A 23,874-nucleotide genomic window follows, 5' to 3' on the forward strand; every position below is an offset into this window, starting at 1 on the left:
ATGGGCTATAGCCCCTACCGTACGGCATACTATAGCACGCCGTTTTTCATCATTTTTGAGGATTTGAAGAAAATTAAAAATTTCAAAAAACATGGGTTATAGCCCATCGTTTTTTGAATTTTTGAAAAAAATGTTATCCTCATTTTTTAACATGGGCTATAGCCCCTACCGTAGGGCATACTATAGCACGCCGTTTTTCATCATTTTTGAGGATTTGAAGAAAATTCAAAATTTCAAAAAACATGGGTTATAGCCCATCGTTTTTTGAATTTTTGAAAAAAATGTTATCCTCATTTTTCATCATTTTTGAACATGGGCTATAGCCCCTACCGTACGGCATACTATAGCACGCCGTTTTTCATCATTTTTGAGGATTTGAAGAAAATTCAAAATTTCAAAAAACATGGGTTATAGCCCATCGTTTTTTGAATTTTTGAAAAAAATGTTATCCTCATTTTTCATAATTTTTGAACATGGGCTATAGCCCCTACCGTACGGCATACTATAGCACGCCGTTTTTTATCATTTTTGAGGATTTGAAGAAAATTAAAAATTTCAAAAAACATGGGTTATAGCCCATCGTTTTTTGAATTTTTGAAAAAAATGTTATCCTCATTTTTTAACATGGGCTATAGCCCCTACCGTACGGCATACTATAGCACGCCGTTTTTCATCATTTTTGAGGATTTGAAGAAAATTCAAAATTTCAAAAAACATGGGTTATAGCCCATCGTTTTTTGAATTTTTGAAAAAAATGTTATCCTCATTTTTCATCATTTTTGAACATGGGCTATAGCCCCTACCGTACGGCATACTATAGCACGCCGTTTTTCATCATTTTTGAGGATTTGAAGAAAATTCTAAATTTCAAAAAACATGGGTTATAGCCCATTGTTTTTTGAATTTTTGAAAAAAATGTTATCCTCATTTTTCATCATTTTTGAACATGGGCTATAGCCCCTACCGTACGGCATACTATAGCACGCCGTTTTTCATCATTTTTGAGGATTTGAAGAAAATTCAAAATTTCAAAAAACATGGGTTATAGCCCATCGTTTTTTGAATTTTTGAAAAAAATGTTATCCTCATTTTTCATCATTTTTGAACATGGGCTATAGCCCCTACCGTACGGCATACTATAGCACGCCGTTTTTCATCATTTTTGAGGATTTGAAGAAAATTCAAAATTTCAAAAAACATGGGTTATAGGCCATCGTTTTTTGAATTTTTGAAAAAAATGTTATCCTCATTTTTCATCATTTTTGAACATGGGCTATAGCCCCTACCGTACGGCATACTATAGCACGCCGTTTTTCATCATTTTTGAGGATTTGAAGAAAATTCAAAATTTCAAAAAACATGGGTTATAGCCCATCGTTTTTTGAATTTTTGAAAAAAATGTTATCCTCATTTTTCATCATTTTTGAACATGGGCTATAGCCCCTACCGTACGGCATACTATAGCACGCCGTTTTTCATCATTTTTGAGGATTTGAAGAAAATTCAAAATTTCAAAAAACATGGGTTATAGCCCATCGTTTTTTGAATTTTTGAAAAAAATGTTATCCTCATTTTTCATCATTTTTGAACATGGGCTATAGCCCCTACCGTACGGCATACTATAGCACGCCGTTTTTCATCATTTTTGAGGATTTGAAGAAAATTCAAAATTTCAAAAAACATGGGTTATAGCCCATTGTTTTTTGAATTTTTGAAAAAAATGTTATCCTCATTTTTCATCATTTTTGAACATGGGCTATAGCCCCTACCGTACGGCATACTATAGCACGCCGTTTTTCATCATTTTTGAGGATTTGAAGAAAATTAAAAATTTCAAAAAACATGGGTTATAGCCCATCGTTTTTTGAATTTTTGAAAAAAATGTTATCCTCATTTTTTAACATGGGCTATAGCCCCTACCGTACGGCATACTATAGCACGCCGTTTTTCATCATTTTTGAGGATTTGAAGAAAATTCAAAATTTCAAAAAACATGGGTTATAGCCCATCGTTTTTTGAATTTTTGAAAAAAATGTTATCCTCATTTTTCATCATTTTTGAACATGGGCTATAGCCCCTACCGTACGGCATACTATAGCACGCCGTTTTTCATCATTTTTGAGGATTTGAAGAAAATTCTAAATTTCAAAAAACATGGGTTATAGCCCATTGTTTTTTGAATTTTTGAAAAAAATGTTATCCTCATTTTTCATCATTTTTGAACATGGGCTATAGCCCCTACCGTACGGCATACTATAGCACGCCGTTTTTCATCATTTTTGAGGATTTGAAGAAAATTCAAAATTTCAAAAAACATGGGTTATAGCCCATCGTTTTTTGAATTTTTGAAAAAAATGTTATCCTCATTTTTCATCATTTTTGAACATGGGCTATAGCCCCTACCGTACGGCATACTATAGCACGCCGTTTTTCATCATTTTTGAGGATTTGAAGAAAATTCAAAATTTCAAAAAACATGGGTTATAGGCCATCGTTTTTTGAATTTTTGAAAAAAATGTTATCCTCATTTTTCATCATTTTTGAACATGGGCTATAGCCCCTACCGTACGGCATACTATAGCACGCCGTTTTTCATCATTTTTGAGGATTTGAAGAAAATTCAAAATTTCAAAAAACATGGGTTATAGCCCATCGTTTTTTGAATTTTTGAAAAAAATGTTATCCTCATTTTTCATCATTTTTGAACATGGGCTATAGCCCCTACCGTACGGCATACTATAGCACGCCGTTTTTCATCATTTTTGAGGATTTGAAGAAAATTCAAAATTTCAAAAAACATGGGTTATAGCCCATCGTTTTTTGAATTTTTGAAAAAAATGTTATCCTCATTTTTCATCATTTTTGAACATGGGCTATAGCCCCTACCGTACGGCATACTATAGCACGCCGTTTTTCATCATTTTTGAGGATTTGAAGAAAATTCAAAATTTCAAAAAACATGGGTTATAGCCCATTGTTTTTTGAATTTTTGAAAAAAATGTTATCCTCATTTTTCATCATTTTTGAACATGGGCTATAGCCCCTACCGTACGGCATACTATAGCACGCCGTTTTTCATCATTTTTGAGGATTTGAAGAAAATTCAAAATTTCAAAAAACATGGGTTATAGCCCATTGTTTTTTGAATTTTTGAAAAAAATGTTATCCTCATTTTTCATAATTTTTGAACATGGGCTATAGCCCCTACCGTAGGGCATACTATAGCACGCCGTTTTTCATCATTTTTGAGGATTTGAAGAAAATTCAAAATTTCAAAAAACATGGGTTATAGCCCATCGTTTTTTGAATTTTTGAAAAAAATGTTATCCTCATTTTTCATCATTTTTGAACATGGGCTATAGCCCGTACCGTACGGCATACTATAGCACGCCGTTTTTCATCATTTTTGAGGATTTGAAGAAAATTCAAAATTTCAAAAAACATGGGTTATAGCCCATCGTTTTTTGAATTTTTGAAAAAAATGTTATCCTCATTTTTCATCATTTTTGAACATGGGCTATAGCCCCTACCGTACGGCATACTATAGCACGCCGTTTTTCATCATTTTTGAGGATTTGAAGAAAATTAAAAATTTCAAAAAACATGGGTTATAGCCCATCGTTTTTTGAATTTTTGAAAAAAATGTTATCCTCATTTTTCATCATTTTTGAACATGGGCTATAGCCCCTACCGTACGGCATACTATAGCACGCCGTTTTTCATCATTTTTGAGGATTTGAAGAAAATTCAAAATTTCAAAAAACATGGGTTATAGCCCATCGTTTTTTGAATTTTTGAAAAAAATGTTATCCTCATTTTTGAACATGGGCTATAGCCCCTACCGTACGGCATACTATAGCACGCCGTTTTTCATCATTTTTGAGGATTTGAAGAAAATTCAAAATTTCAAAAAACATGGGTTATAGCCCATCGTTTTTTGAATTTTTGAAAAAAATGTTATCCTCATTTTTCATCATTTTTGAACATGGGCTATAGCCCCTACCGTACGGCATACTATAGCACGCCGTTTTTCATCATTTTTGAGGATTTGAAGAAAATTCAAAATTTCAAAAAACATGGGTTATAGCCCATTGTTTTTGAATTTTTGAAAAAAATGTTATCCTCATTTTTCATCATTTTTGAACATGGGCTATAGCCCCTACCGTACGGCATACTATAGCACGCCGTTTTTCATCATTTTTGAGGATTTGAAGAAAATTCAAAATTTCAAAAAACATGGGTTATAGCCCATCGTTTTTTGAATTTTTGAAAAAAATGTTATCCTCATTTTTCATCATTTTTGAACATGGGCTATAGCCCCTACCGTACGGCATACTATAGCACGCCGTTTTTCATCATTTTTGAGGATTTGAAGAAAATTCAAAATTTCAAAAAACATGGGTTATAGCCCATCGTTTTTTGAATTTTTGAAAAAAATGTTATCCTCATTTTTCATCATTTTTGAACATGGGCTATAGCCCCTACCGTACGGCATACTATAGCACGCCGTTTTTCATCATTTTTGAGGATTTGAAGAAAATTCAAAATTTCAAAAAACATGGGTTATAGCCCATCGTTTTTTGAATTTTTGAAAAAAATGTTATCCTCATTTTTCATCATTTTTGAACATGGGCTATAGCCCCTACCGTACGGCATACTATAGCACGCCGTTTTTCATCATTTTTGAGGATTTGAAGAAAATTCAAAATGTCAAAAAACATGGGTTATAGCCCATCGTTTTTTGAATTTTTGAAAAAAATGTTATCCTCATTTTTCATCATTTTTGAACATGGGCTATAGCCCCTACCGTAACGGCATACTATAGCACGCCGTTTTTCATCATTTTTGAGGATTTGAAGAAAATTCAAAATTTCAAAAAACATGGGTTATAGCCCATCGTTTTTTGAATTTTTGAAAAAAAAATTATCCTCATTTTTCATCATTTTTGAACATGGGCTATAGCCCCTACCGTACGGCATACTATAGCACGCCGTTTTTCATCATTTTTGAGGATTTGAAGAAAATTCAAAATTTTAAAAAACATGGGTTATAGCCCATCGTTTTTTGAATTTTTGAAAAAAATGTTATCCTCATTTTTCATCATTTTTGAACATGGGCTATAGCCCCTACCGTACGGCATACTATAGCACGCCGTTTTTCATCATTTTTGAGGATTTGAAGAAAATTCAAAATTTCAAAAAGCATGGGTTATAGCCCATTGTTTTTTGAATTTTTGAAAAAAATGTTATCCTCATTTTTCATCATTTTTGAACATGGGCTATAGCCCCTACCGTACGGCATACTATAGCACGCCGTTTTTCATCATTTTTGAGGATTTGAAGAAAATTCAAAATTTCAAAAAACATGGGTTATAGCCCATCGTTTTTTGAATTTTTGAAAAAAATGTTATCCTCATTTTTCATCATTTTTGAACATGGGCTATAGCCCCTACCGTACGGCATACTATAGCACGCCGTTTTTCATCATTTTTGAGGATTTGAAGAAAATTCAAAATGTCAAAAAACATGGGTTATAGCCCATCGTTTTTTGAATTTTTGAAAAAAATGTTATCCTCATTTTTCATCATTTTTGAACATGGGCTATAGCCCCTACCGTAACGGCATACTATAGCACGCCGTTTTTCATCATTTTTGAGGATTTGAAGAAAATTCAAAATTTCAAAAAACATGGGTTATAGCCCATCGTTTTTTGAATTTTTGAAAAAAAAATTATCCTCATTTTTCATCATTTTTGAACATGGGCTATAGCCCCTACCGTACGGCATACTATAGCACGCCGTTTTTCATCATTTTTGAGGATTTGAAGAAAATTCAAAATTTTAAAAAACATGGGTTATAGCCCATCGTTTTTTGAATTTTTGAAAAAAATGTTATCCTCATTTTTCATCATTTTTGAACATGGGCTATAGCCCCTACCGTACGGCATACTATAGCACGCCGTTTTTCATCATTTTTGAGGATTTGAAGAAAATTCAAAATTTCAAAAAGCATGGGTTATAGCCCATTGTTTTTTGAATTTTTGAAAAAAATGTTATCCTCATTTTTCATCATTTTTGAACATGGGCTATAGCCCCTACCGTACGGCATACTATAGCACGCCGTTTTTCATCATTTTTGAGGATTTGAAGAAAATTCAAAATTTCAAAAAACATGGGTTATAGCCCATCGTTTTTTGAATTTTTGAAAAAAATGTTATCCTCATTTTTCATCATTTTTGAACATGGGCTATAGCCCCTACCGTACGGCATACTATAGCACGCCGTTTTTCATCATTTTTGAGGATTTGAAGAAAATTCAAAATTTCAAAAAACATGGGTTATAGCCCATCGTTTTTTTAATTTTTGAAAAAAATGTTATCCTCATTTTTGAACATGGGCTATAGCCCCTACCGTACGGCATACTATAGCACGCCGTTTTTCATCATTTTTGAGGATTTGAAGAAAATTCAAAATTTCAAAAAACATGGGTTATAGCCCATCGTTTTTTGAATTTTTGAAAAAAATGTTATCCTCATTTTTCATCATTTTTGAACATGGGCTATAGCCCCTACCGTACGGCATACTATAGCACGCCGTTTTTCATCATTTTTGAGGATTTGAAGAAAATTCAAAATTTCAAAAAACATGGGTTATAGCCCATTGTTTTTGAATTTTTGAAAAAAATGTTATCCTCATTTTTCATCATTTTTGAACATGGGCTATAGCCCCTACCGTACGGCATACTATAGCACGCCGTTTTTCATCATTTTTGAGGATTTGAAGAAAATTCAAAATTTCAAAAAACATGGGTTATAGCCCATCGTTTTTTGAATTTTTGAAAAAAATGTTATCCTCATTTTTCATCATTTTTGAACATGGGCTATAGCCCCTACCGTACGGCATACTATAGCACGCCGTTTTTCATCATTTTTGAGGATTTGAAGAAAATTCAAAATTTCAAAAAACATGGGTTATAGCCCATCGTTTTTTGAATTTTTGAAAAAAATGTTATCCTCATTTTTCATCATTTTTGAACATGGGCTATAGCCCCTACCGTACGGCATACTATAGCACGCCGTTTTTCATCATTTTTGAGGATTTGAAGAAAATTCAAAATTTCAAAAAACATGGGTTATAGCCCATCGTTTTTTGAATTTTTGAAAAAAATGTTATCCTCATTTTTCATCATTTTTGAACATGGGCTATAGCCCCTACCGTACGGCATACTATAGCACGCCGTTTTTCATCATTTTTGAGGATTTGAAGAAAATTCAAAATGTCAAAAAACATGGGTTATAGCCCATCGTTTTTTGAATTTTTGAAAAAAATGTTATCCTCATTTTTCATCATTTTTGAACATGGGCTATAGCCCCTACCGTAACGGCATACTATAGCACGCCGTTTTTCATCATTTTTGAGGATTTGAAGAAAATTCAAAATTTTAAAAAACATGGGTTATAGCCCATCGTTTTTTGAATTTTTGAAAAAAATGTTATCCTCATTTTTCATCATTTTTGAACATGGGCTATAGCCCCTACCGTACGGCATACTATAGCACGCCGTTTTTCATCATTTTTGAGGATTTGAAGAAAATTCAAAATTTCAAAAAGCATGGGTTATAGCCCATTGTTTTTTGAATTTTTGAAAAAAAAGTTATCCTCATTTTTCATCATTTTTGAACATGGGCTATAGCCCCTACCGTACGGCATACTATAGCACGCCGTTTTTCATCATTTTTGAGGATTTGAAGAAAATTCAAAATTTCAAAAAACATGGGTTATAGCCCATCGTTTTTTGAATTTTTGAAAAAAATGTTATCCTCATTTTTCATCATTTTTGAACATGGGCTATAGCCCCTACCGTACGGCATACTATAGCACGCCGTTTTTCATCATTTTTGAGGATTTGAAGAAAATTCAAAATTTCAAAAAACATCGTTTTTTTAATTTTTGAAAAAAAGATTATCCTCATTTTTCATCATTTTTGAACATGGGCTATAGCCCCTACCGTACGGCATACTATAGCACGCCGTTTTTCATCATTTTTGAGGATTTGAAGAAAATTCAAAATTTCAAAAAACATGGGTTATAGCCCATCGTTTTTTGAATTTTTGAAAAAAATGTTATCCTCATTTTTCATCATTTTTGAACATGGGCTATAGCCCCTACCGTACGGCATACTATAGCACGCAGTTTTTCATCATTTTTGAGGATTTGAAGAAAATTCAAAATTTCAAAAAACATGGGTTATAGCCCATTGTTTTTCAATTTTTGAAAAAAATGTTATCCTCATTTTTCATCATTTTTGAACATGGGCTATAGCCCCTACCGTACGGCATACTATAGCACGCCGTTTTTCATCATTTTTGAGGATTTGAAGAAAATTCAAAATTTCAAAAAACATGGGTTATAGCCCATCGTTTTTTGAATTTTTGAAAAAAATGTTATCCTCATTTTTCATCATTTTTGAACATGGGCTATAGCCCCTACCGTACGGCATACTATAGCACGCCGTTTTTCATCATTTTTGAGGATTTGAAGAAAATTCAAAATTTCAAAAAACATGGGTTATAGCCCATTGTTTTTTGAATTTTTGAAAAAAATGTTATCCTCATTTTTCATCATTTTTGAACATGGGCTATAGCCCCTACCGTACGGCATACATACTATAGCACGCCGTTTTTCATCATTTTTGAGGATTTGAAGAAAATTCAAAATTTCAAAAAACATGGGTTATAGCCCATCGTTTTTTGAATTTTTGAAAAAAATGTTATCCTCATTTTTCATCATTTTTGAACATGGGCTATAGCCCCTACCGTACGGCATACTATAGCACGCCGTTTTTCATCATTTTTGAGGATTTGAAGAAAATTCAAAATTTCAAAAAACATGGGTTATAGCCCATTGTTTTTTGAATTTTTGAAAAAAATGTTATCCTCATTTTTCATCATTTTTGAACATGGGCTATAGCCCCTACCGTACGGCATACATACTATAGCACGCCGTTTTTCATCATTTTTGAGGATTTGAAGAAAATTCAAAATTTCAAAAAACATGGGTTATAGCCCATCGTTTTTTGAATTTTTGAAAAAAATGTTATCCTCATTTTTCATCATTTTTGAACATGGGCTATAGCTCCTACCGTACGGCATACTATAGCACGCCGTTTTTCATCATTTTTGAGGATTTGAAGAAAATTCAAAATTTCAAAAAACATGGGTTATAGCCCATCGTTTTTTGAATTTTTGAAAAAAATGTTATCCTCATTTTTCATCATTTTTGAACATGGGCTATAGCCCCTACCGTACGGCATTTGTAAGTGTAAGGCTTAATTGGGTCGTCCACTCACAGTTAACAGTCTTTGTATTGAGTTTGTGCTTGAAATGTAGGCCTACTGTAATTCTGCAAACTGTTAATAAATATTTCAATCAATCAATCAATCAAAATTGACATTTCAACTATTGATCAGACGCTGTGCATTGACGACACCTAGTGGTCATTCATTTTAATTGCATTGCATGCATGCATTTTTCATCATTTTTGAACATGGGCTATAGCCCCTACCGTACGGCATGCTATAGCACGCCGTTTTTCATCATTTTTGAGGATTTGAAGAAAATTCAAAATTTCAAAAAACATGGGTTATAGCCCATTGTTTTTTGAATTTTTGAAAAAAATGTTATCCTCATTTTTCATCATTTTTGAACATGGGCTATAGCCCCTACCGTACGGCATACTATAGCACGCCGTTTTTCATCATTTTTGAGGATTTGAAGAAAATTCAAAATTTCAAAAAACATGGGTTATAGCCCATCGTTTTTTGAATTTTTGAAAAAAATGTTATCCTCATTTTTCATCATTTTTGAACATGGGCTATAGCTCCTACCGTACGGCATACTATAGCACGCCGTTTTTCATCATTTTTGAGGATTTGAAGAAAATTCAAAATTTCAAAAAACATGGGTTATAGCCCATCGTTTTTTGAATTTTTGAAAAAAATGTTATCCTCATTTTTCATCATTTTTGAACATGGGCTATAGCCCCTACCGTACGGCATTTGTAAGTGTAAGGCTTAATTGGGTCGTCCACTCACAGTTAACAGTCTTTGTATTGAGTTTGTGCTTGAAATGTAGGCCTACTGTAATTCTGCAAACTGTTAATAAATATTTCAATCAATCAATCAATCAAAATTGACATTTCAACTATTGATCAGACGCTGTGCATTGACGACACCTAGTGGTCATTCATTTTAATTGCATGCATGCAGAGAAATCACAACATTGTGAGACGCACTGGGTCGTTGCCATGTTTTGCCACGGAAACCAGCGACCTGCCTTGTGTAAGTAAGTAAGTACATTTTATTTATAAAGCACCTTTCTTAACAATGTTACAAAGTGCTGTACAGTGACACAATAAAATCAATCATAATTAAAACAGGACAGTACAACAAGCAAATAAGAACAACATAATCAAGTCAAATAAAATCAGAAAAATGTTCCCGAAATAAAAACGTTTTCAGTGGACGAAGCCAGGCTTGATACGAGCAGACGTGGCAACGCGATCGAAACACAGGGGCAATCTCCCGTTGGCCGAGAGGTTGGAACTCACGGGCCAATGGGAGCCTGTGTCGTGTCATTTCTCCCTTTACACTGACTATAATTCTATCTATTTGAGACAGAAACGGCTAAGCAATACGGCAGGCTGTAGGCTGTAGTCAAAAGCACCGGACGAATGAAGGCAGGCAGAGAGTGTTCTGAAGTGTAGTGTAGAGTCGATCATTTTATTGCAACCGAGACCAAGACAGAGAGCTTCGCCATTGTCCCTGAGCCTGGAGCTCAGGGACTCCCTCGTACTGAACCGCTGCCGCGGCCAGTTTAAGACTCCCTAAACCTTGCATTTTACAGGACATATATACAGTGTTTTTGCATAGACACAGATATACGGAGGTGGAGACTGAAACTTTACATACCGGTATTCATCAACATATTGCCACTTGGTAAGCAAAGGTCTCTCCTGGATACAATAGAATGCTAAGTTCCCTATCACACCTGGCCAGGCCAAGCTACTTGACTAAGGCCCACGACACCTTGACTTTAAATATCAAAGACAGGCCTCTGCAGACACAGTGACTGCAGATAGTGACAGTTGACTTATTTAGCATGCCCTTAGCACCAAATGTATAAGTCGGACATTTTAACATGGCTTATATATGAATATCATGAAATATAGATACCACACCTGCATGCTTTTGGGCGGCCAATAAGGGCAGGGGTAAAACAGAGAGAATTGTTCCGGATCCTTAACATCAACTAGCACAGAAAAGCTGTGTTGTAGTAACCAGCAGTTAGCTCAGTGTGATGAGTGTCTGTGTTTGTGATCCACAGGTCCAGGGTTCAAATCCCACATTATTCATGTGTCTCTGTGATGCTTTGCTTTGCACACTGACTTTCAGAAGGACAACTTTAAAGCAGCACAGAAATTCCCAATGATTGTGTGCCTCAGTGGACCAACGGATAAGTCAAATGATATCCGTAGTATACCTAGTAGAAGTGTGCCGGTTCGAACCCCGACATACTCAAATCTTTACTGACACTTTGCATTCCACACTAACATCAACTAGCACAGAAAAGCTGTGTTGTAGTAACCAGCAGTTAGCTCAGTGTGATGAGTGGCTGTACTTAGTTGTGATCCACAGGTCCACGGTTCAAATCCCACATTATTCATGTGTCTCTGTGATGCTTTGCTTTGCACACTGACTTTCTTGAATAAAAAATAAAAACTCAAAAGCACCAGGAGACATCTGCTGAATGCCCCAAGGTGCCTTGGCTCAATGGTGTGGAGCGCTTGACCCAGTTGCCAGCTTCAGACAGTTGGCCGGTTCAAGTCCCAAGTCATCAAGGTGCTGGGAAGGACCATCGGGAGACGGTGCTCTCTCCCCCTGTTTCCTGAAAAGTAACGGTTGGGGGTTATGCCGTACAATATAGGCTACAGCCCACGGTCCAAAATGATGAGAAACGAGGATAACTTTTTTTTTCAAAATTTCAAAAAATATGGGATATAACCCATCGTTTTTTTCATTTATTCCGCAATTTCCGCAATTTCCATTTCCGCAATTTCTGCAATTTCGCAATTTCCGCAATTTCCGCAATTTCCGCAATTTCCATTTCCGCAATTTCTGCAATTTCCGCAATTTCCGCAATTACAATTTCCGCAATTTCTGCAATTTCCGCAATTTCCATTTCCGCAATTTCTGCAATTTCGCAATTTCCGCAATTACCATTTCCGCAATTTCCGCAATTCCGCAATTTCCGCAATTTCCGCAATTTCTGCAATTTCCGCAATTAACGATGGGTTATAGCCCATGTTTTTTGAAATTTTGAAAAAAAAAGTTATCCTCGTTTCTCATCATTTTGGACCGTGGGCTATAGCCTATATCGTACAGCATAACCCCAAACCGTTACTTTTCAGGAAACAGGGGGAGAGAGCACCGTCTCCCGATGGTCCTTCCCAGCACCTTGATGTCATGACATGGGACTTGAACCGGCCAACTGTCTGAAGCAGAGGCAACGGGTCAAGCACTCCACACCATTGAGCCAAGGCACCTTGGGGCATTCAGCAGATGTCTCCTGGTGCTTTTGAGTTTTTATTTTTTATTCAAGAAAGTCAGTGTTCAAAGCAAAGTGTCACAGAGCCACATGACTAATGTGGGATTCGAACCCTGGACCTGTGGATCACAAACACAGACACTCATCACACTGAGCTAACTGCTGGTTACTACAACACAGCTTTTCTGTGCTAGTTGATGTTAGTGTGGAATGCAAAGTGTCCGTAAAGATTTGAGTATGTCGGGGTTTGAACCGGCACACTTCTACTAGGTATACTACGGATATCATTTGACTTATCCGTTGGTCCACTGAGGCACACAATCATGGGGAATTCCTGTGCTGCTTTAAAGTTGTCCTTCTGAAAGTCAGTGTGCAAAGCAAAGCATCACAGAGCCACATGACTAATGTGGGATTCGAACCCTGGACCTGTGGATCACAAACACAGACACTCATCACACTGAGCTAACTGCTGGTTACTGTGAACAGGATCCGGAACAATTCTCTCTGTTTTACCCCTGCCCTTATTGGCCGCCCAAAAGCATGCAGGCTCCCATTGGCCCGTGAGTTCCAACCTCTCGGCCAACGGGAGATTGCCCCTGTGTTTCGATCGCGTTGCCACGTCTGCTCGTATCAAGCCTGGCTTCGTCCACTGAAAACGTTTTTATTTCGGGAACATTTTTCTGATTTTATTTGACTTGATTATGTTGTTCTTATTTGCTTGTTGTACTGTCACTGTTTTAATTATGATTGATTTTATTGTGTCACTGTACAGCACTTTGTAACATTGTTAAGAAAGGTGCTTTATAAATAAAATGTACTTACTTACTTACACAAGGCAGGTCGCTGGTTTCCGTGGCAAAACATGGCAACGACCCAGTGCGTCTCACAATGTTGTGATTTCTCTGCATGCATGCAATTAAAATGAATGACCATTAGGTGTCGTCAATGCACAGCGTCTGATCAATAGTTGAAATGTCAATTTTGATTGATTGATTGATTGAAATATTTATTAACAGTTTTCAGAATTACAGTAGGCCTACATTTCAAGCACAAACTCAATACAAAGACTGTTAACTGTGAGTGGACGACCCAATTAAGCCTTCCACTTGTTTACCAAAAGGGCATTGTTCAATTCATCAAAACATTTAGAGACAAACAAATAGACACTTAAATCAAATGTAAAATTCTACAGTGTAAAGACACCAATTTAATTATGTCAATAAAGTTGAATATCTAAGAATATCAATTTAAAATGTATTATCCAATACAAAGTTCCTTACCATTTTTAATGTTTTAGTTTTGTATTGCTATTTTTATTTGCTAATTGTAGATTGACCTACTTTTTGTTTCTGGCATTCCGCTGCTTGTTATTTTTTATTTTATTTTCATGTGAAGTACTTTGAGTTGCATTTTATGTATGAAATGTGCTATATAAATAAAGTTTACACCACTGACTGTCCCTCCATATAAAATAAAGGCGAAAGTCACAAAAGAAAATTGATCAGTTACAATTCCAGACTATGAAGAATCATTTAATAAAGGAATACTTCCTGATTCAGTTAGATTAGCTACAATAATTGTGATATTAAAAGTTAAATGCTCGTCATATGACATAACAGAGAGGAATGGGCCGGACCCTAGTGTGTAGTGTACCTGTGTACCTCTCTGGCCATTGTGCTGAAAGGTGAATCTTTGCCCCAGTCTCAAGTGAATAATACAATATACATGTATAATCTCCATTCTTTTAACATCGTTTCCCCCCTGCTGCCATTTTGAAAGATAAACAGCTAAAAGTAATTAATTGCAGATAGTTACTTATAGTTTACTCTACCGGCGTGTACAGTAGAGGAGCAGAGCAGTCCATGCTGGCACCCACCCACAATTAATGATATCACCTTCAGCCGTTTCAATGGCAGCAGTGTCACAGCAGCCATTTAAACACCATACCCACAACAGGTGAACATCGTCAATAATGACAGGATGCCCAGTGCAGTTTTCTGTTTGAGTTCTATCGAGTTGAACATGGGAGGACAAATTTCATGAGTAAATATTGTATCAAATCACCCCTTTCCAAGACAAACTTCAGTCCAGCAGTTTGCCAAACACACAAACCAATAGGCTTCCACAGAGCCGTGGCAGTTGCAGTGGTGCAGCAACAGGCAACCTTGGTGTGAGGAACTGACCTGGGATGGCACAATATGTACATATGTTTATAAATACGTTTTAGCTCGAGACCCAAAAGATTAATTTGGTCTCTTTCCGGGAACTAAACATGCTCCTTTTCACAATTAAGAAAGCAGATCTACAAGCTCATAGCACAACACATGCTATGAGCTTGTATGTCTGCAAATTCTTGAATAGCCATTGGCTAAAATCAAATGCTTTCCTGGTTTTAATGGGTTAAGTCACGATGCGAGGTTTGCCTGAATAAATGTAAATGTTTAATGTCTAGCCTAGTTTAAAGTAGGCCAAGGCAATATGCTGTAGTGTAAATACACTGAATTAGCATGAAATGTCTATTGTATTCCATTATAGCTCCCCATGACAAACATCTGCCTTCACACAAAGACAGTGGTTACACATTCGAATGCAGTTTGCCATTAGGACCCATTTGTTTGAGGTAATGGCAAAAGAATGCATTAAAAAGGACATGACACCCCAACTACTAATACAAATTATATTTAAGCATCTTGGTTTGCATAGTAAGATTGGGCTAATGAGACAAAGTAGTCAGTAGGGTCACACGTGTGTAGTTACCAGCAGTATAAAAATACAAAATAAAAAAAGTCTTTGTAAATCAAATTCATACCGGCATTTTTATGTATTTAATTTGGGCAATTTGGTAAATGAATGTCCTTTCATCAAACAAGAGTCTCACACAACAGTAGTGAAAATTGCATAAGCTCACGTGTTGACACATTGAGGTTGTATTTGTATTCTTTTTTTATAATGAAACGTTTGAGATCCAGGGTTTCATGCAGACAGCAACGATATGTTAAAAACATATTGCCAAAGACCAGATCGCTGACACAACAGCTTTATTTTTTAACTAGCCTATTGTGTGTGTGTGGCATAGCCTACAAATAAAAACAAATCACCGTCATGGTATGAAAGCAGCACGAAATTTAACAAAACAAAAGGGATTCCAGCCGACTTATTGATATCCTTCCAAATCCTGTAAAAAAAAGTCAGTTGCTTGCAAAGAATAATTCTCCAGATTGTGCAGAAACCCAAAGAGCCTGGTCAAGGCACTGAACAACACAGGTGAGGGGAATGCTCTCTAGTAGTTTGCAGTTGCACAGCCTGAAACTGGATTCAATTCCACAGCTCGCCTCAACTGTGCAAGCTTAATTTCTACTTGGTTAAGCAGTGGTCTCCCAAGTGAGAAATGTACCTTGTGAATCTGCAAATTTTCAGTGTGCAACTACAACATAACAGTTAGCTGCTTGCAGCTTGAACAAAGGTCCCAACCATCCAACCTTCTAGCCTAGTCTGTTGCCTCTCCTCGTCATTCCTTCAGAACACACGATCAAATTCAGTCTGGCTTGTGGTGGCTGGGTTTCTGTTCTGGTTGGGCTGCTGCTGGGGCATGTGGCCCCTCCGTCTAGGTGGGGCCAAATATTCAAACATGGAGGTATTGTGGGTGGAGAGCATGTTCTTCAGGTCAGATGGCATGGGGTCGGACCAGAAGAAGTCGTGGTTCAGTGCATCGTCACTGTCCGTCCGCTGGGCCGGGTCTAGAACCAGGAGTTTGTCTATTAGATCCAGGGCATAGGGGTCCTTGACGTAGGCTTTGAGCCGATCTTTGACTTTCCTCTTCTGCCCTTTTGGTAGTTCCATTTTCTGGTACAGCTCGTATTTCTTGTCCACGCCAGGCCACACCTAAAAATTAAAAACAAGAATGTATTTTAGAGCTGTTGCAACCTATATGTCATTATACCTTTCAATCCGGGAGCTACCTCTGTGTCTCATTTGTTGTCGCTATACACGTAGCATCATCAATTATTATTATTATTTTGGAATAATAATTTGAAGGTTTTCAGAAATCTTCAGTTAGGTTTTCAACCCTTGTTTTTAAATTCTGCACAGAGCTGCCTTGAACCCTCTTTAAAGTTTGCCACCTTCTTACCTCCTTCCACATTGATCTAGGTATAGAACTTTTATAGACTCTAAACTCTTGTGCAGGTTTTTGTTTTTATAATCTGTTATTTTAGTATGCTACGTCAGTGGTTCAACCTTTGGAAGCTGTGAGCCTGCAAAAAAATAAAAAAGGCTTAAATTATACTTCACCGCTATCTGGGAACTAGTATTCTACTCTATTGTACCCTCTTCTCATTCATAATGTAGTATTATATTTTGTTTTACTATATTCAAATTTGAAGCAGGGAAATTGGGAGACAGTGGTGCAGTATCTCCACGTTTGCTTTAACAGACAATATTTACAAAATATTAAGTTACAGCATTCCTATGCTAACCTAGTCAAATGACAAAGAAAATGCAACTCTAATCAATCTTATACTCAAACCTCATAATACATAGTCGCCCCATATGTATCTTACCTCAGCAGTGATGGAGCCACAGAGCTGGCTTATAAGAGTCAACTGGTGTTGCTCAGTGTTCCCCTGCATGATGGGACTCCTGGTCCACATTTCAGCCATAATGCAGCCTGCACCCCACAGGTCAATAGGTGGCCCATAGTCTCGCTCGCCTACCGGGGAGGAAAAATGAAAATGCAAACTATAAACTATAGCACTAGTTGACCACACACATTTAACCTTAGCTGAACAACTGCATCAATGACCCTTAGACCACATTAAAACAGACCTCCCTGTTTTGGGCATTAGTGTCCCAAGAAAATAAGGTTTCACGGTTACCTTTAGCAATTACCTTATTGACTACAGGAAATAAGTTTCTTGTGCACTACATGCTGCATTACATGCCCACAGGCGTTGACACTAAGGGTTGCCCCTGGCAGGTAAATAAAACTTTTGGGCAGGTGGAGTCTCCTTCCAGGTTGCCCGACACAAAATATAAAACACCTGAACGTGCCTTCTTGTCTGTGAAATGAAAATAAGAGCACCGTTTACCTATGACGTGCCATTTTCACTGTTGCTACACTTACACTTAAAATGATAAATTATCAAGTGTGAACCCATAGTAATTCATAGCTAGTTATTTGGCATAGAAATTGAGGTATTTTTTATCGTACAGCCTAGTCACTAGGCCCTAGTGAACGGTAATTCAAATTTGACCTACCTAAAAAAGAACATTTGTTTTTACTTTTCGGGCAAGTGCCTCTGAGACCTTAGTGTCAACCCCTGGACCATGTCCCAGTTAGAAACATCCAGCCAAACAACTATTTACACTGAAGGGGAAAGGGTCTCTTACCTAGTAGCAGTTCTGGGGGTCTGTACCACAGGGTGACCACGCGGTTGGTGTATCGATTACCCTGGCTGTTTTTGGCTAGACTAAAGGCCCTCGCTAAGCCAAAGTCTGCCAATTTCAAAACCCCGTCTCTGGTGATGAGCACATTGGCTGCCTTCATGTCTCTGTGGAGGATCTGAATCAGCACAATGACAACGATATACAGTATTAATGACAGTATTGTTTAGACACTCAGCAATAATTAGTTACTTATATTTTATTTGTGCTTATGCAGTCTTTGGCCAAAAGTTGAAGTGTTTACTTCTGGTGTGAGCAAAAATTACATTTGGAACTGACTGCTCTATGGTCCTAATAGTCTAAGCCGTGGGGTGATTATAGTATTTATAATTGTATAAGTGACAAATAAATTTTTACCCATTCTCTTATTCCAATTTAGTCGTAATGCCAATTAATATTCCCCACACATTTGTGATTTGCCACTGATGTACACACACAATATATAACTACGTGGTAACACTTTTAAATACACAAAACTACAATCAATCACTGTCAGTGTTGTCTATAATACTTTCATTCGGTCAACAGTCAATGCTCAGTCGGAGCCAAAACTCACCTTGTTTCTGTGAATATAGTACAGGCCATTGAGAAGCATCTGCATGACCTTCTTGATCTCAGCCAGGGTGAATTTAACATTGGCGTTACTTAAAAGACCTGCCAAGTCATGTTCGCAGAAATCAAACACCAGGTAGATGCTGCCTTTGTAGCGGTTGAACTGAGTAGCTGGGAAAAGAATATAGAAAAATAGCTATAATAATAACACTATTAACTGCATCATTAGAGCTTTAGATAATATTAAAATTATAACGATATCTGATAACCGATTAATTGCAATACAAGTTTATTGTAGAGTAGAGTTCACCATACACTTGTATGTTATACGGCAGCAGTGATTCTGGATTCAGATCCAGACTTCTTTTATGTAATCTGCAGTGTTTGAGTGCACCCAGATGTACGCGACAAGGGGCGGCAGGAAGGAAAATGCCGCTCGCGCACGGCTGCAACTTGTAGCGTGTGCGTTGCTATTGGAACGCTCTGCCCTCGCTACAAGTTGCAGCCGCGCACAAGTGTCCATCCACCAGCTGTTTAAAAACCAGGAAGAGACTCCTGCTCTAAGCAGCATCTTGCCACACCGTGTCGCATATATGGGTGCACGGTTTCTGATAGGAAGCTGATAGTGTGGGGGCGAGCATCCATGCATGCATGCTCGTGCAGTGGGCGTTTTTGCAGTCTTATTTGCCTTTTTTGGTCTTCGTCTATTCGCGGTCTCCTACTGTGGTGGCCCGCCACAAAATAATGCATAGGGGAAACACTGAATCTGGATTTTTTAAAAGCCCTGTCCATCCCTAGTTTCAATATTAAGAGGTGAAACCAGTTTGTTGACTGAGACTCACCTTTGGTTCGACAGATCTCAATTAGATTAACCACATTCTCATGTTTAAGCAGCTGAAGTATCTTTATCTCCCTCAGAGCGGTGATGGGGAACTGTGGAAAAGTAGCCACAATGTGTGTAAGATAAAGATTATGCAGACGTCACATATTTACAGCAAATAAATAGAAATACAGTGCTGCTCATGGAACACAGAACTACTGATAGAGAGACCAGGGCTAGGTGGCTATACAATTTAAGTAGATCTTGTAAATCTCACGAAAGACGGTGGATATTTGGCCAAAATGTATAAAACTACTACTAAATGTATGTAAACTACTGCTTCAAGGATTAACGGGATTATAAACAAGTGCTCACCAGAAAAAGGTAAAAAATAAAAATAAATCAGGGTATGTATTAAAGATTAAAAAGGCAACATGTTTCAACATGAAGACTCACTGTAAGAGTATGTTTGCCCACGGTCAGCATCAGCAATAAGTATGACAAAGACGTGGTTCTGCACCCAGACTCAAGCCAACCTGGACAATAACTACCGTCAAAGAAAGTCTAACCAAAACTGTACAAGAAGTTCTGGTAAAATGACAACAATTAGTCCTGCACTTCTAGTTAGATATTTTCTGGTTATAGAGCCTAGCTTCCAGGCTTTATCTCCTGAATATACACAACTGGGAAAGAGGTTAAAAGCTCCAGCATGTTCTACGCCCACTCTTCCTAGGTAGTAGGTACAATGAATGATTGTCCCTTACCCCTTCTTTCTCATTTTCCATCAAAACTTTCTTTAGTGCAACTTTCTCCCCCGTCTGCCTGTGTTTTGCTTTGAAGACTTCCCTGTGGAAAAAAAATAAAAGAATCTTGCAATGGGCATCTTTTGTTTATCATTTCCACATAGCAGTTTCATTAAAATGTTAAAGTAACTTATTGCAAAATATAGCTTTTATTCCCCACTAGATGGCAGTATCGGAGGGAGCACAAATGATAGATGTTCATTAAACTAAAGGACGCATACAAATCATACACAACAGAAAGTATAATCCACAACACCCATGCAATTGCAGTACACATGTTCTTCTCAAAAAGTCCCCATTCAACAACTAGCCTCGGAGACCGCGGGCGTTTTGTTTCTCCAACAACAAACATCAGACTTAATAGCAAAATAGCCCCCGTGTGAATATGGTCAATATAATTTTGTTTTACTGTTAAGCCTCATTCATACGTAGGCTGGTGTTGCATACTGTGAATAGGAGATAGTATACAAGCTCTCATGATGAGCTTGTAGGTCTGCCATGTACTGAGCACTGTGGCGTTCCGTAGTATCCGTTACAGGCGCCATGTTTACACTGGATAGCAAAACATGCTAGCAGTATAGCACAATAGCAGCAGCTAGTAGTAGCCCAACACAGATGTACAGTGTAACTGCACAGACTTGAGTGCAATGGACGTGTCACAACTCTTACCCGAACGTTCCTTGGCCAATTTTAGCGAGTTTCTCATATTTGGAGAACTCGTCACAGAAAGGGAACTCAACCCCATCGTAGTACTTGGACATGATGGCGGCCTCCCGGTCGGGCCTAGAGGGAGATCACATAAGACATGTTATTATTCAACGTTTGGATGCAATTTGACGTTAAGGACATTATTAATGCGACGAAATGCATACTTTTCAGCCGCCGCTGCTGCTGCGGTGGTGGTGGTGGTGGCGGCGGCGGCGGCGTTGGATGCCGCTTTCTCTCCTCGCTGCATCTTGTGTTTGTCCAGGGAGAAGGCAGCAGAACGGCCAGTAAAAAAAAATGATCCGACCGGGACAAAAGACGGTCGATGAAAACAAGACGATCCAACCTCTAGTCATTTCCTGTAGACGTATACGTAAGGGTGACCCCGCCCCGTTAAGAGCCCGGAAGTGCCCCCCTCCCAGCCTTCGGCAATGGCTAGGTTAGAACCAAGAGTATCTATAGTCTGTTGAGGATCTTTGATTAGAATAAATAAATAAATACAATAATCCGTTTCCAATATCTTGCGAAAGGTTTTCAACCTTTTTTCATACTACAAAGGTTCATTATTTATTCAGCCTTGACCCAAGCCTTTCAGACTCAAAACTTTGAATATTTTGTTATCGTTGGATAAGATTTTGTCCAATGTCCACAATTCCATGTTGTATTAATGTGGTTTCATAGGAGAGATAACAGGCAAATGATCAACATAAAAAATCTTCTACATTCGCCAATAAGTGTAGACTTCACAGATAAACTCTTGAGAATGTAAAATATACACTAAGTCTAAAGACATTGATAAGGGACCCTTATTAAGGGTCCAGACTCCATTAGGTTACCAACCAACATTATCCATCATTTAGCTGGGGACCACAGGTCTGGAACCCCGGCCCTCAAGGACCACTTATGGTACCCAGACCAGTGGTTGAAAACCACTGTCTTATGACAAGTTTCTTCAAGGTTAAAAAGAATAATAAGGTAGTGAGTGAATTTCCCCATAGCCTATGGGTACGTTCAGATTCAAATGCTCACCGGGAGCACACTTGCCTATTAGTTTGTATTGGCAGTGGACTCAGTGTGCCTATATCCAAACGCACCCTATATATCAACATGGTTGACAGACCACAATGGAAGCAAGCCCTATAGGGCTTTTTGTGTTATCTTTAATCTTTTTAACAATCATTGCAAACCGTAGGCTACCTCTGTACAATTGTACAACAGATCAATGGATTCGCAGATTAATCTGCAAATATGTTAATAAAGTATTAAATCAATCAATGGTGGTCTCTTTTCACGTTTATAGATAAACGTTTTGTTAACTCAACTCCTCCAGTACCAATATCATATTCCAAAAGTGATTCATAGACCAGGGTACAGGTTTGTCCGGTTGATTGGTACGCCAAAGAGAAACTATTCACCAATGGTGTTAATGTGTGCCATGTTGCCAATGTTGCCAACTGGCACACCAAAATCAAATACAGTATACAATAATAAATTGTAGCTCCAGCTCAACAATCTTTATTCTGCAATGACAATCCTCTGTATTGAAATGTTGAATGTAGTGAGTGAACAATCCTGATGGTAATTTATTGGATGTATATTTTTTCACCATTCTTTTGGTAAAGCATTACTTTACGACGTTTCGATCCTAGTGGATCTTATTCGTCAGGTGATTGATTGATTGATTGAAGTATAAGCATAAGTAGAACTGTACTGACCTGACGAAGATCCACAACTGCAGGTTGAAAAGACCCTCAGCTCTGAACTCGGTAGAATCTGCACCTGGCTCGCTGATAACAAACTATCCTTACACCTGGGAAAAACTGAATCCATTCTCTTCGGATCAAATAGTAATCTCAAAAAGGCAGATGGCTTCTTGGTTAGAGTTGGTGACGATATTATCACACAGAAGGATCAAATTACCTACCTAGGTTCCATCCTGGAGGCCAATCTTTCCGGTGATAAGATGGCCACCAACGTAATCAAAAAAGTCAATCAAAGAACAAGATTCCTCTACAGGATCTCCTCACTGGTCGACAAAAACACCTTGAAGACCTTAACAGGAGCCCTCGTACAAGGTTTCTTTGACTATGCATCCACCTCCTGGTACCACAGCACCTCAAAGGCCCTTAAAACAAGGCTCCAGACCTCCCAAAACAAACTGGTCAGGCTCCTACTTGGCCTCACCCCCCGAACCCACCTCACCCCTGCCCACTTTGACAGGCTGGGATGGCTTAGGGTCGACGACAGAGTACAGCATCTTGCAATGGGTCTGGTCCACAAGATTAGATACACCACCAAGATACCCATGTACCTGTCTAAATACTTCCTTAATGTAAACGAAGTCCACACCCACAACACCAGAGGGAGTGCAACAAACCATGTACAACCCAGATTCGGCACAAACAAGGGGCTAAATTCTTTTCGCTCCTATGCGACCAAAATGTGGAACGCCCTACCAACAGTCATTAAGACATGTGAATCCCTTGGCTCCTTCAAAACTGCTCTCAAAGGGCACCTACGGATGGCTGCAATTCGAAACTGGCCTCTGTAAAAGCTGAATTTTTATCTGGATTGTACTATGTTTTTGTATGGACGTGGTGTAGGGTGCCTGCACATATGCACACATGGCATCAACGCATGGTGTTGTGTGCAGGCGCCCTACACTCTGTCTTTGTACTATGGATTGTACTATGTTTTTGTATGGACGTGGTGTTGGGTGCCTGCACATATGCACACATGGCATCAACGCATGGTGTTGTGTGCAGGCGCCCTACACTCTGTCTTTCGTTTTCTTTTATCCCCCTGTTCCCCTCACTGTATATATATTTTTTTCCCTTTTCGCTTCCTATATGATGAATTCCTGTTCTGTTCTTTAACTACATAGAAGTGTCTATTTGTTTGTCTCTAAATGTTTTGATGAATTGAACAATGTGGACCCTGTTGTAAACAA

General features: G+C 37.8%; 1 protein-coding gene across 1 annotated transcript; it reads right to left on the reverse strand.

Annotated features, from left to right (window-relative positions):
- Window positions 1–15,623: 15,623 nt before the first annotated feature.
- Window positions 15,624–21,235, reverse strand: cdk9 (cyclin-dependent kinase 9 (CDC2-related kinase)). Its single transcript, XM_080775670.1, has 8 exons — window positions 21,092–21,235; window positions 20,889–21,002; window positions 20,181–20,262; window positions 19,439–19,529; window positions 18,601–18,767; window positions 17,991–18,162; window positions 17,162–17,310; window positions 15,624–16,484 (listed from the first exon to the last, which is right to left on the reverse strand). Exons 1-8 carry the CDS (start codon window positions 21,172–21,174, stop codon window positions 16,119–16,121), a joined length of 1,224 nt encoding a protein of 407 aa, XP_080631796.1. The 5' UTR covers window positions 21,175–21,235; the 3' UTR covers window positions 15,624–16,118.
- Between the last annotated feature and the right edge of the window lie 2,639 nt (window positions 21,236–23,874).

The sequence above is a fragment of the Protomyctophum bolini genome (assembly GCF_963924005.1).
Source record: "Protomyctophum bolini genome assembly, chromosome: 11".
Taxonomy (NCBI): Eukaryota; Metazoa; Chordata; class Actinopteri; order Myctophiformes; family Myctophidae; genus Protomyctophum; species Protomyctophum bolini.